This window comes from Perca fluviatilis, chromosome 16, assembly GCF_010015445.1.
Source record: "Perca fluviatilis chromosome 16, GENO_Pfluv_1.0, whole genome shotgun sequence".
In the NCBI taxonomy this organism is placed as follows: Eukaryota; Metazoa; Chordata; class Actinopteri; order Perciformes; family Percidae; genus Perca; species Perca fluviatilis.
This window is the reverse complement of record NC_053127.1, coordinates 17,656,125-17,669,103: the sequence shown is the minus strand read 5'-3', so window position 1 is coordinate 17,669,103 and position 12,979 is coordinate 17,656,125. Positions and strand designations below refer to the sequence as shown.

At 43.3% G+C, this 12,979-nt stretch overlaps 3 protein-coding genes across 4 annotated transcripts in view; 1 reads left to right on the top strand and 2 right to left on the bottom strand.

Annotated features, from left to right (window-relative positions):
• Positions 1-628: 628 nt before the first annotated feature.
• Positions 629-3,793, bottom strand: LOC120575687 (coiled-coil domain-containing protein 92-like). The gene is made up of 4 exons (XM_039826512.1): positions 3,631-3,793; positions 2,934-3,082; positions 2,747-2,794; positions 629-1,842 (listed from the first exon to the last, which is right to left on the bottom strand). The coding sequence occupies exons 2-4, from the start codon at positions 3,061-3,063 to the stop codon at positions 1,127-1,129; spliced, it is 894 nt and encodes a 297-aa protein (XP_039682446.1). The 5' UTR covers positions 3,064-3,082; positions 3,631-3,793; the 3' UTR covers positions 629-1,126.
• Positions 3,794-4,170: 377 nt separating this feature from the next.
• Positions 4,171-12,979, bottom strand: part of LOC120575682 (F-box only protein 40-like) — a 12,043-nt gene continuing 3,234 nt past the window's right edge. The window contains exons 1-9 of one of the 2 annotated variants that reach the window (XM_039826501.1): positions 9,066-9,156; positions 8,374-8,410; positions 7,666-8,230; positions 7,102-7,523; positions 6,502-6,681; positions 5,815-6,056; positions 5,054-5,185; positions 4,647-4,974; positions 4,171-4,536 (exon numbers count right to left, since the gene is read on the bottom strand). In XM_039826501.1, the coding sequence (XP_039682435.1) occupies positions 4,324-4,536; positions 4,647-4,974; positions 5,054-5,185; positions 5,815-6,056; positions 6,502-6,681; positions 7,102-7,523; positions 7,666-8,230; positions 8,374-8,376 (2,085 nt within the window). In that variant the 5' untranslated portion in view covers positions 8,377-8,410; positions 9,066-9,156 and the 3' untranslated portion in view covers positions 4,171-4,323. Of the gene's footprint in view, positions 4,537-4,646; positions 4,975-5,053; positions 5,186-5,814; positions 6,057-6,501; positions 6,682-7,101; positions 7,524-7,665; positions 8,231-8,373; positions 8,411-9,065; positions 9,157-12,979 lie in introns of those variants that run through there. The other variant, XM_039826500.1, reaches the window with a different exon arrangement.
• Positions 9,707-12,979, top strand: part of LOC120575681 (F-box only protein 40-like) — a 4,525-nt gene continuing 1,252 nt past the window's right edge. The window contains exons 1-5 of the mRNA XM_039826499.1: positions 9,707-9,821; positions 9,940-9,991; positions 10,511-11,641; positions 11,905-12,191; positions 12,660-12,791. Coding sequence (XP_039682433.1) covers positions 9,989-9,991; positions 10,511-11,641; positions 11,905-12,191; positions 12,660-12,791 — 1,553 coding nt within the window. The 5' untranslated portion in view covers positions 9,707-9,821; positions 9,940-9,988. The remainder of the gene's footprint in view (positions 9,822-9,939; positions 9,992-10,510; positions 11,642-11,904; positions 12,192-12,659; positions 12,792-12,979) is intronic.

Below are 12,979 nucleotides of genomic sequence, written 5' to 3'. Positions count from 1 at the left end.
ATCCAGTGTAGGACTTGAAATAAAAACTTATGAGTAGCAGACTGTTCCAGATCCAGAAGTGGGCTGCAAAAATATTCTGACAGTGGATATTTAATACTGGTGAATGTTTGTATTATGTATAAATTGTTTGGTCTAAACAACATTTGGAAATTAGTAAAACAATGTCTGTCACAATTTTCTAAAGCCAAAAGTGACATTTTAAAATGTCTGCCCAAACACATTCAGTTTACAGTGATAAAAAAAACAAAAAGCAGAAAGATCCTCACATTGGAGAAGATAGAAACAGAGAATGTTGAAAATAAAAGTTGAGAGCAACCGGTCATAACATCTTTGTAACAGCCACTCAGGCCTTTAATACAGCACGTATTTTGACATGTCACAATAGGAAAAGCACAAGTGTAAATACTAAAATGATAGCTGAATTCCATTTAGCTGCTTAAGTGTCATAGTCCTGCATTGTCTGCTTTTTGATTGACTGCTGGCTCACTGTCACACTGCCATGACTTACTGGGACTTTTGAACAGAGCCATCATTAATGTTATTAGTGCTTTTACAACTATGACAAGTATCTGCTGTATCAAAGACCTACTAAAAACCGTTCAAACATTGAAAACAGACAAGACACCAGAAAATTGTCTGCCTTTACTAGGCACATTGCATGAATTTAATAAAGTGCAAATCATACAACATGTCCCTAAGCCTTCTAGAGTTACTTTCCGAACCTGGAATGCAGCTGGTGCAGTGAAAAAGCAGGTTGCCACATTGAACAGTACGGTGTGAGTGTTCACAGACTCCGAGGCAAGGCTACTAATAACAGGCAAAAGCTGTGATCAACGTGTTAAAATCAAAAGGCATCCATATGAAACAGTACCACGATTCAGTCTTTTTTTGACCCACTCATTTTTTCACATTTTCAAAGTACATGTTGTACCATCAATGTGACACATTTGGTTTATACGGTAATGTGTAGGTTTGATCACACACTTTTCTGCATCTAACTTCTAAATATCTTACTCACTTCCTGAAATCTACAGACAATCACAAGGTTACATCTCTCAAGTCTTAAGATTTTTCTAGATCTTTGCTGAGACCTGCTGGAAGACAACTTTGCCTTTTTTTCTCTTCATCACAGAGCGGTTTCTCCCTCTCCTGCTCCCATGTCCACCCTCCTGTGCACCCTGCTGTCATCTATATCTTCCCACTCGTCCTCCATCCCCTCTCCATCCTGCGTTCTGATTGGTTGGTTCAAGCGAAGGAGGCGGTATCTAAGCGGCACCAAGAAGAGGGCGGGGTCAGGCATAGGGTGTGGCCTCTGCGGTGATGTCACTCTCTCCTGAGGGACACAAGCCCTGACCCTCTCCTCCCTCACGCTGACGCGCCTCTTGTGTCTCGCTTCTGGTTCGCTGGGAGAGGCTGGAGGAGGTGGAGACAGAAGCCAGTCCGATCCCTCCCCTTCATAATCTTCATCCTCCTCATCTTCTTCATCATCATCATCCTCTTCTTCTTCCTCCTTTCCTCTGGGTTCCTCCTCTCCCTCTGCACCACACTCTGTGCTCTGCCGTTGCTGGAACAGTTTTAAGCGTGCGGTGTGGAGCTCGTGGCAGAGGGTCGTCGTGGTGACATTTTGCCGTTGCAGCTCACGACTCAGCAGTGTGATCTTGTGGCTGCGGCGTTTCAGTTCCTCTAGGAAATGCCGCTCTTCTTCCCTGAGGCTCCTTCCCAGTGCTGATGCCCGTGCCCGGCCGGCCCGCAGCTCCCCACGCGCAGCGACCATCATGCACTGCTGCTCCTCTAGGAGACGCTGTGCAGCCTCACAGCGTGCGGCCAGCTCTGCTTCTTCCTCTAAGAAACATAAACACATACAGTATGGACTGAAGTATATGAAGATACAGAAAATACTGTAGATGTTGAGGAAATTACTGTATCCATATCTCTTTCATTTAATCTTCTTGATCATATTACATTTCATATATTTTTCTTTTTGATGTCTTTTCACAATCTCCCCTCTCTGGGGATAAATGTTGGGTGAAAACAGTTAGGGGGGCCAGAGGGGGAGGTCCAGGCTTAATAATAAGGGAGCACTGGCCCCCCCTTTGCCCAAATTAGAAACGTCATTGCTCTCAATGATTTAGACCTAATTTGTCATCTGTTACAGAAGGAGAAATCACAGAGCATGAATGTTCTCATAAAAGATGGCCTATTTTTGTTTTTACCAAGGACTTTCTGGACTAAAGCACTTGACAGACATGGATAAATCGATTTCGCTTGCAATACACTCCAAACAAAAATATGAAAAACCAAATATACATTATATGCAGTGTTGTAGGAAGAAAGAGTGATTTGAATTCCAATAACATGTTGCAATATCTTCTAACTCTCTACGTATCTTTCTGTATTTATTTTGGATAGATTCTGTCATAGGTGAAACTTGATCTGCTTCATAAAGTTAGTATCGGTGCCAATACCGATCTGGCATATCACATCAGTGCATCGTTACTGCTAGCAAATAATGGAATATACTGCAAATATAGAATAGTAAATATAAATAAATATAATCATAAGTGATGTTTATAGTAATGCAAATATCTAATTTTACTGTAATAATGTTGTATCGTATCGTCATTGTACCCCCTTCTATAATGAGGTCCTTGTGAATTTCCAGTCCTCCTCTGCACTGCTTTTGTGCTTTTCCAGAACTGCCTCATATCATGTTCCCTCTTGTCAGCAAGGAGTTGTAATGTCTTACCATCTGTGCTTCTGTCAGGAAACCTGGAGTCCAGCTCACAGCTTAGCTCTGCAGCCAGAGGAGTAGAAGCACAACAGGCAGGCAGGCAGGCAGGCAGACAGACAGACAGACAGACAGACAGACAGACAGTTAAGTGGTTAAGTGACACATAAAGAGATGGAGAGCAGCAGGTCCCCGGTAGACTGACCATGACAGCGCCTCTTCAGGTGTGTGATCTCCAGCTGCAGACCGGTCAGCATGGCCAGGTGCTCCTGCTTCAGGAAGGCGATGCCTCTCTCCACACTGGCCACCTGCTGCTCCAGCTTCCCGGCATCCATGGCTGCACCCCCACACAACCTGCACACAGATGTAGGTAGCTGGATTTCGTAGGATAAGGAATTTATGTGTAGCCTACAGCTGTTAAGTGTCCCGATTTGAGCGTTACTATGGTGCTTGGGTATTTAGTGTCTATTCCATGGCAGATATTTTAATTGATTAATTGATGATTTTATAAAGAGCTGTTAGTCAGCTTAATATTCTATCTCACTGAGATTTTCTGCAACATGGAAGAGCTTTATTAGGTAATTCCCTTATAGGTTTATTTGCAAAATGCCTACACTCTCTTATTTAATCACGTGTGATTTCTCGCATATAGGCCTACTGTAAAAGCGTTCTGTTTTCTGCACCGTTGCTCACTAGCGCCCGGTGTGTCTACCTGTAACTGTGTGTGAATCCATCACCCTGACCGTGGCGGCCTACCGTGATACCGAAGCGGTATCCGATTCAAAGCGTCTCTCATGGATCCTCGATTCGCCCTGCTATCTCTGTCCTTGATGCAGCAGAGATGGAGAAAACAAAAGACCCGTGCAAAACGGCACTTTACGCGTTTCTTTCTGTGCTCTCACCTGAGCGGTTTCACCGTAGCGGCAGGCCGACGTTGTCCTTAATGAATCCTGCTGCAGTCTGAGTAGAAATAACCTCTTCATAACCTTCTGGTTGTACGTGCAGTGCAGTGCCGCTGCTGTATTCACAACAAAGCAGCCTGTATGACGGGTGATCAGTGCCACGAAGCAGCAGGAGGAGGAGCTTCATCAAAGTGCTGGTTTCCTCCTCATCCTGAAAATGATAGAGAGCTAAAGTCTCTAATCCTAATTTGCAAAGTAATTTGTAGTTATGGCTGTCAAATAAATAGTTGAGTAAGAAGTACAATATTTCTGGTAGTATGTAGTGGAGTAGAGGTATAAAGTTGTCTATCAACTAATTGATTAATTGTTGTAGCTCTAATTCTGTTATATATATTTAAATTCAGAATAATTTATCTTAATTAACTTTTCAAATAAAAAACTTTATGACATCATAGAATCATAAATAAATTAGAGCTGTATATATAAATCATGTATTCCATAATATTGAATATTATAGATTATACAATAGAAGAACAACTGTACAAGTTCAGGTTGATTTTATTTGCTCTGTGTAGTGCTTTGTGACATACTGGTAATAAGACATCATCCCTATTAATTATATGCAATCTGCCATCATGTCAATAATACACAAATACATTCTGACACAGCAGGTACAAATAAAAGGACTTTTTTTCATTGTTGCCATCTGTTTCCTGTGAATTGGTCGACGAGGCTAAGCCTTTCCTGGCTGCACTTCTGTTTGTCACTCATGCTGGGGAGGGGAACAGGCTCACTGTGCAGAGAGGTCTCGTAGTAAGGACAGACTTTTAGATGAGCTGATATTGGAGGGATGTCTGCCATATGCCACGAATCCACTGAGGAGAAGAGGTGACTGAACTCCCATACCTGAAGAGAAAAAGGAGGAGAGAAAAGGAAGACGTTGATCACAGTTAGTATGATTTGTTATTGTAAAACACTAACATGATGGAATGGATGATTTAGTACGTCTATCTCACAGGTTTGGCCCTCCACTTGGCTCCTCCATGTGAGTAGGTCTTCTTCTCCCAGCGGAGGGTGACCATCCCTCTCTCCTGCAGCAGAGAGGAGCACACCTGCCTCATCAGCTGTGACACCAGAGCCAGCTGGGACAGGGACAGACTGTCCAGGAAACTGGCCATGTGGCACAGCACCTCGTAGGGCAGCGAGCTCAGAGAGTCCTCTCCTCCCCGACCTCTCTTCCTCTGAGCGGTGGAGGAGTCCTCTGAGCTGCTGGATGTCTGGGAGGAGGCATCACCTACTGAGGCTCCAAGTGTTGGACGCAAGCTGAAACTCCTCAGCTGTTTACTGTAGGGAAGAAATATACTAGGATTTCATTCACTCAAACGAACACTGGACAGGACTGATGAAAAGGAAATGTGCTCACTTGTAGGAGACAGTGGCTTTATGTGTGGAGGGCTGAAACCTCCTCTGGTTGTAGGTACATCCCAGATACGATAGGGGGCATCTCTGTTCAAACCATCCGCTCAGACCCGTCTGGATGTCACTGTGGACATTCCTGGAAAGGAAATGACGATTAATACTCTTACTTATTAAACACACTTTGCATGTCCATCTGGTCCTATTTTACATGCACAATAGATAGATAGATAGATAGATAGATATAGATAGATAGATACTTTATTCATCCAGAGGGAAATTTTAGGCATCCAGTAGCTTAGACAACCATAACACAACAAACACACATACACATCACATACATAAAAATCACTCACAGAAATTTAAAGAGTTGTACTATTTGAAGTGATTACAAAGGTCTGGTATAGACTGACCATGTGATGCAATGACCATGATAAGGTGCTATGGTAGAGTGTGTGCAATGGTGGTAGTGCAAAAGTGAACAGTGCAGGGATTGAACAGTGCAAAAGCTTATTATTAAATATTAACTATGACTATGAAAAGACAAGAATGAAAACATAATAGAATTGCTTGACAAACAAGAAAAGAAATAATATACTTTAAGAACAACATTAACAGTATTTATCCAGTTGACATTTCCAGTTGGTTGCATCCTCTTGACAACTGTTGAATTCTCAGTGACAAATCAACATTTATTACTTTAATGTTAGTGAGGGTCAAACCACAAACTCAGTCAAACACACCCAGGTCAGTAGTATTTACAGACACCTGAAATGTGTGGCAAACTCTCTGCGGAGGAAGGAGTGACCACAGAGGAAGGTGAAGACACAGCTGGTTCTGTTATGTCTGCTGTTCACACTCTCTGACTGCAGCTGGAGATGAAGCTTCAGCGGCCTGTCCACCATCACCTCCGCCAGGGTCGTCTTCGCTTTAAACGGAGCTTTGCGGAACCAGTGCGTCTGTGTTCCCTCGTCGACGTAAAGCCCGTCGGCTGCCTTTAACTCACTGATCTGCATGGGAAAAAAAATCAATCACAATACCTGATTCATTCTAGTTAAAAGACCATACCACTGTTTTTGCATGAGGCCTTTGTTTTCCCACACATTTCCATAGTGCCTCACAAATGTTGCTATTCAATAAATTCACTAACACCAAGTGTTGACAGTATGCAGGAGCTGATGTCTTACTTTTCCACACAATATGAAAAGCAACTTGAAGTGACTTCAAACTGGTTTTAATATATAAAAAAAAAAAAATGCACTACAGAGAACTTATTTTTTTACGATTAGAAAATAAATGTTGTGGCTGGTGCTATTATTATTTTATTTAGCTTATAAACCATCATGTTCAATTATGAAATTGTCATGCTTTACAGAATTCCATTTAATCTCCCTCATCTGCTGATGTGTGCAGTTTATATATATTTTGTCATACTGTTATAAATATCTGACTGACCTTGTGACCCCTGACCTCCACCTCAGCGTAGCCCAGCAGGGTGGCTGCTGCTTCATCACTGAACCAGTCCTCTTCGTTGACTTCGAGGTCGGATGTGTCCACACCGCGAGGCTCGCCTGGAGGCCGACTCGTGTCGTACTGATGAATCCGCCGCCTGCTGTAGTGATAGCTTACAGGGACCTTAAAGGAAGCAATAAATAATAAGCCAATTGAGTAACGTGAACACATCTTTTTTTGTAAATTAGTATTAGGTCAGGTTGTCTGGAGTATGTTTTGTTGATGCTTATTTTAAAGCTGTATTGGGCAAATGTTTTATTTGGTTGGAATGCTTCCTAGCTACTTTGTATTCCACTCTTAAAAGTTTATATTTTTCACTTACTGATGGTGGACAAGTACCCGACACCATATTGAATTTGGGCAAAAAGGGATGTAAACATTTAAGAAATGTTGCTGCTATGGCTACACCTTTGAGATTTAAGGCCTGGTGATGCTCGAAAAAAAAAAAAGTGTTCATCATTTCGGTTGATGCACACTTGCGCCTTATAATGCTAACAAAACAGTTCTATTTTACAGTTAATAGGTGTAGTTTGAAATCATCACCTTGAAAGAGCGCAGGGTCTGGACTGGGATAGGCTCCAGGCTGCCATACACAAAATCGTCCTCCCTCGGCGTACAGGCCTTGATTTGTCCGAAGGTAAGCAGCATGCGCCCATGATGCACCACATACATGTGGTACTCCTGTGGGGTGAGCTCCTGTCCCAGACGCTCCAGCACCCCCTCCTGCCACGGGGCCTGTCCTGTCTTACTTGTGTCTGCAGCCGCATAATCTTTCTCTGTGTCTTTGTCTTTCACCTTCTCCCCAGGCTTTGGCTTTTCTTTGGGATTGTCTTGGTTTGCCTGAGCGACAGCACAGCCGCCTTTTTCCATGCCGAACATCATCTCACACAGGTCGTATTTCTCTTTGTTGATGCCTGAGCATTGCCCCACACTATTCTGTACAACCTCTTCAACAACATTATTCTCTGCAGGAACAGATGTGTGGAGGCCGACAGGAGAAATGTAAAGACAACAGATGAGGAAAGAAAAGTCTAAAAATCACAACACAACAACAACAAAACATTGTTTTATTTTGTGTGTTTAAAATATAGATGAAATACGTTTTACCTTCTTTGGTATCTATGTCTGTGACACCATTGACGAGCCCTCCCATTGCCGTCTCCTCTTTCTTCTCGTCATTTATTTCCTCCTCTTCTGCCTCCATCAGCTCTGGATAGAGAGGCTTCATTTTCAGGCGGCCATAAAGATCTGACTGATCCACCAGGGTCATGGCAAGATCCAGAGGCTCCCCCTGCCCCTCATTTTCCTTCAGCACCTTCTCTTGCAGGGCTATGTCGTTGCTGTGTGGGTTTGTGTCATCAGTCGGCCACCGGAGCCACTCCATGGAACAACAGACCACGCTGGCCGGACACACCTGGAGGTGAGCTGCCTGCGAGGAGCGGGACAGGTGGTGCGGGCAGCCATACTCAGCGTTGAGGCAGGGCACCCTCACGTTAGGGCAGAGCAGCAGGTGATCCTCCTCTTTACACAGGTGGAAGAGAGCTCCACAGAGCAGGCGGCAGGGGATGACCGCACAGCACACAGAGACCTCCACCCGAGCCCTGCAGCGCCGGCTGTAGCAGGAATCACAGTGGACATGCTGTCGCACCCTGGAGGCTCGAGAACGATGACTCTAATTGGATGAGAAAGAAAAGAGGAGCAGAGGATCCAAATAGGATGAAAGATTCACAACATATACAGCATATTAAACATAGTGCATCAAGGCTTTATAATCTTTGATTCCACACCATGAATTATATATCTCCTGTGACTCACCATGTCTACAGGACGTTGAATCAGAGGTTTTGTAATCCTGCAAGAGAAATACAGAAAACTGACATATAGATTCATACTATAATCTGTAACATCAGCCCTAAATAGTGAATCACATAGGCTTGTGACCCCTGTTTGTTTGTGATCCATCATCACTGGTCGCATATGTCATGTTATTATGACCAGGTCAACCAATGAGTGCTTCTTTGATTCTTTCCTCCCTGTTTTAGAGGCCCGACATGGTAAAATCCAATTCTTCTCAAAAGTTTTAAGCAGCATTAATGTTTTTTTTTCTTTCCTATTAAGTTCTCATGACCCCTCATGACCCTTCATGTTGGGAACCAATGACACACTGGAGGCCACACAACAAATCAACAGCACAAAAATACAGTTTTGGGAAACATTTTTCACCGATGCAACAATTTTTGTCCATCGTGCACTAAGCATGGCTTCAAAGCCCTCTCACTAAAATGCATTAACACGTATTCCATGTTCTTACTGTGAAATGAAGAGCTGATAATCAAAGTAAATTCTAAACTATGGGCCTATATATAATATCGTTCAGATGTGTCCTATGGCATTGTAAGAGTAAATCAGAAGAGCACTAGAAGCAACTGAAACATTTAACTTCTACAGTTTCATAACTGAATACTTTCACTGTACTGCTTTCAATTTAGACAAAAAAAGACACTCACAATAAGATCAAACCTCATCTGGTCAAAGTTCTTACCAAGGTGCCACCGCAGACTTGTTGCTTCCTCCTCGTTTTATAACGCTGCTTTTAGTCCCTGCGCTCTTTGAACTGGCAGGATAAAATTAGCCAAGCAGCAGCAGTCCCCCCCCCCCCCCCCCACCCTCAGTTTCTGCAGTGGATTGAAGTCACAGACACCAATCTGTATTAAATACTTTCTATGTCTTCATCCTGTGACCAAGTCAATGTGCACTTGTGTCCAGTGAAGAATAAATAGTTTATCTTCTTCGGAATGACCGTAATAAAATACACACTGAAAATGTTTTGATTAAATCTCCACTAGAGGACATTGTTTGGATATTAAATAAGACTCATTTTGCACTCTGCAGGTAGAAATCAATTGCACGCAGCACCACAACATGAATCAGTGGGAAGAAAGTGAGAGAGATGTACTGATGTGAGTCTCTGAAGGGGCTGGTAACCCAAACCATGTCTCTGACCACCTGTGTAACATTTCTCAGTCAGTAGTCAGTTCTCAACTCTATTTATATTATACACACACACACACACACACACACACACACACACACACACACACACACACACACACACACACACACACACACACACACACACACACACACACACACACACACACACACACACACACACACACACACACTCACAGAGACACTTGGTCTTGAAAGCACAAGACGGAGTACAAGGAGCATGTTTCTCTCATTTCCATTCACTTAGAGCGGTAGGCTAAAGTCTTTACTTAACTGTGCCCATTGACTAATGCCACAGGACCCTGCCGGTGTCCTGCCATTTTGTGTTTCTTTTATATTTTATATTTACAGTTGCCTCTTTGTTTGCAGGACTAACCAACAGCTTCAGCTACAAAACTGGTGCCATAGGATCTGAAGCATGGTATGGTTTTATTGTGATTCCAATTTCCACTTTTATTTCCCCTTAAGTAGCTTTAAAGTTGTTTAAATCATCTTATTTTACCCTGTTTGACAGTATCATATGCAGTATATTCTTTTTTGGCTCTTAATTGAAGCTATATGATGTCTACACAAAGTGAAATATTCAAACCCAGACCTTCCTGTCTATTTATGATGGAACCATTCCATCAAATTGAGATATTGTACATGTCTGCATCAATTTATACACATATTCCCTAATTTCAGCTTGTCAAATTTGGTATCAGGATCTTATCAAGAAATACAAATAAAACTAAGTTCTTTTTGTTTTGAACATTGTTTGACTGCACAGCACAAGTTTTAACCCCACCCCACCTGTGGGGGTCAGTGAGATAAACAGATGTTGAAGCATCATGATGCTTTTTAAATGAAAACGTGCTGATTTAGTGAATTTTCTTGATTCTTTCTCAATCAATCTGTTCCTTCATTTTCATTTGTTCCTCCCTTGCCCTAAACACCTCAGAGTCATTGTTCAGCCTCCAGGGTGCGACAGCATGTCCACTGTGATTCCTGCTACAGCCGGCGCTGCAGGGCTCGGGTGGAGGTCTCTGTGTGCTGTGCGGTCATCCCCTGCCGCCTGCTCTGTGGAGCTCTCTTCCACCTGTGTAAAGAGGAGGATCACCTGCTGCTCTGCCCTAACGTGAGGGTGCCCTGCCTCAACGCTGAGTATGGCTGCCCGCTCCACCTGCCCCGCTCTTCGCAGGCAGCTCACCTCCAGGTGTGTCCGGCCAGCGTGGTCTGTTGCTCCATGGAGTGGAACCGATGGCCGGTCAATGACGCCCATTCTCATCCAAACACAGAGCTGCATGAAAACCTGCTCAGGGAAGGAGAGCAGAAAGGATGTCTGGACCTGGCCATGGCCCTGAAAGACCAGGACCTCCTGTTTCACTCCATGAAGATGAAGAAACTGTTCCCAGAGCTGATCAGTGTGGAGGAGGAGGAGGAGGAGGAGGAGGAAGAGAGGAGGAAGAAGAAGCAGGAAAAAGAGGAAGCCAAAAAGGCAGCTACAAAAGATGCCAGTGGTCAAACAGGGAAGTCTTTTAACATGTTTGACATCTATAACCCTGATATTAAAGAAGATGAGGATGAAGATGAGGTGGAATTTAAGCAGGAGCCAAACCAGGAGGAGAGAGAGGCTACTGACAGCCGAGTGAATGCTGATCAGTTAGAAAGCTACAACGCCTGGGAGCGTATGTTTAGTATGGAGATGGGTGGCTGCAGGGAAGCTGGGGAGGCAGTCAGAGACCAGGGACTGTCGAAAGGAAAAGGCCTGGGCACTCTGACAGAGGAAGATACAGCAGAGACTTGTGTGGGTGCCAAAGCATCAAACACCTGCAAACAGGGGAGCAGTGCATATATTGCTTCCTCCACATCCTCCTCTTGTCCTGCTGTTAAACTGAAAAAGAAATTTGAGTATGGACATGTGGAGCCAATGAAGATTATCACTGTGCGTACCTTTAAAACCCCAACCAGCTTCTCTGCCAAGCAGTGCCGTATCCGCAACCCTAGTTTCTACAAGAGGGAGAATCGAGCTGTGGATACTAGTGATCTGGGGGTGGCGCTAGAGGATATGCCAGTATGGGAGGAAGTTCAGGTGAGAGAAAGAAATTCATTCTTCTTATAATAATTAAAGTCTAACATAATTATTTTGGTCCTTTTGGCAACTTGGGGGCAACAGAAACAAGCTGTGGACTTAAAATTGACATATCGTCACTTTTTTAAAGTTCAAATCACAAACTGGTTAGCAAACAGTTGCCTATTTATCCAGCAGACACGAAGCAAACATTCATTTGGTGTTGTGTTTCTGTGTTTCACCACTGAATATTTATCACTTAATGAGTTTGATGTGCTCCTCAGGCCTCTCTGCTGTGCTCCCTGGAGAAGGAGAAAAGGGGTCACCTCATTGCAGAGAGCGTATTCACAGACGCTCTGCTACAAGATGAGGGCACACAGACCTACAACTTCCTGTCTGCTCCTTTCCGGACAAACACGTTGCTGGCTGAGCTGACTGCTGCAAAACCGTTGGAGCTTCACCTTCAGCTGCAGGTGGAGAGCGTCACCAGCCGGCACCACAAGGCCAGCTCCGCCTTTACCTTCCTCTGTGGACACACCTTCCAGCGCAGAGAATATGGCAAACATTATAAGTGGGTTTTCTTTTTGTTTTGTTTGATCCAAATATACATTGGAATACATATTTTTTCAAATTCATGCCAGTATGAGAGGTAACATATTCCATTAAAGTCCCAAAATATTTGTTTCAGTAACATGTGGGACCTGAAAAAAATAAACAAATATCAATCAGATTTTGTGTTTAAACTCCTAGTATGAATTTAAACACAAAATCAGGTTAACCATGAAGTAAACACCTTCACAGTAGGAAAATAAAGTAGAGAAACTAAAATGATTACTTTAGTCTATTCTGTAGGAATTCACTGACCCTTTCTGATTCGTCCTAATGCACTAAACACCACCTGTCCTGTCTGGCATTACAGTTAGATGAAAACAAACTAAATTAAATAGGATGCTCTGGTTTAATGTTAAATGATTGTATTAGGCCAAAGCATCGCACAATTTCTTTCTTCTTCTAATGATTAATATGCTCTCACACGCAGGAACAGCCACAGTGACATCCAGATGGGTGTGAACGGATGGTTCGAGCAGAGATGCCCACTGGCAAACTTGGGATGCACCTACAGCCAGAGGAGGTTTCAGCCCTCCACACAAAAAGCCACCATCTCCTACAAGTGAGATAAAACAACAGTTCATCTTTATTATTGTGTGCTTTCTTTCTTTCTTTCTTTCTTTCTTTCTTTCTTTCTTTCTTTCTTTCTTTCTTTCATCCAGTGTCATCATTGTTCAACAAGCCCACTAATTCCCTGCAGATAATTACAGTCATGCAGTGCAGTAAAAATCTGACCAGTTTCAACTTTGC

What these genes read in the sequence shown, in the direction of transcription:
- LOC120575687 (XM_039826512.1), bottom strand. Translation starts at nt 3,063, where the DNA reads ATGGATGCCGGGAAGCTGGAGCAGCAGGTGGCCAGTGTGGAGAGAGGC. An exon ending in CCTGAAGAGGCGCTGTCATG is followed by an intron (nt 2,795 to 2,933) that starts GTCAGTCTACCG and finishes CTCTGGCTGCAG; the next exon opens with AGCTAAGCTGTGAGCTGGAC. An exon ending in TCCTGACAGAAGCACAGATG is followed by an intron (nt 1,843 to 2,746) that starts GTAAGACATTAC and finishes TATGTTTCTTAG; the next exon opens with AGGAAGAAGCAGAGCTGGCC.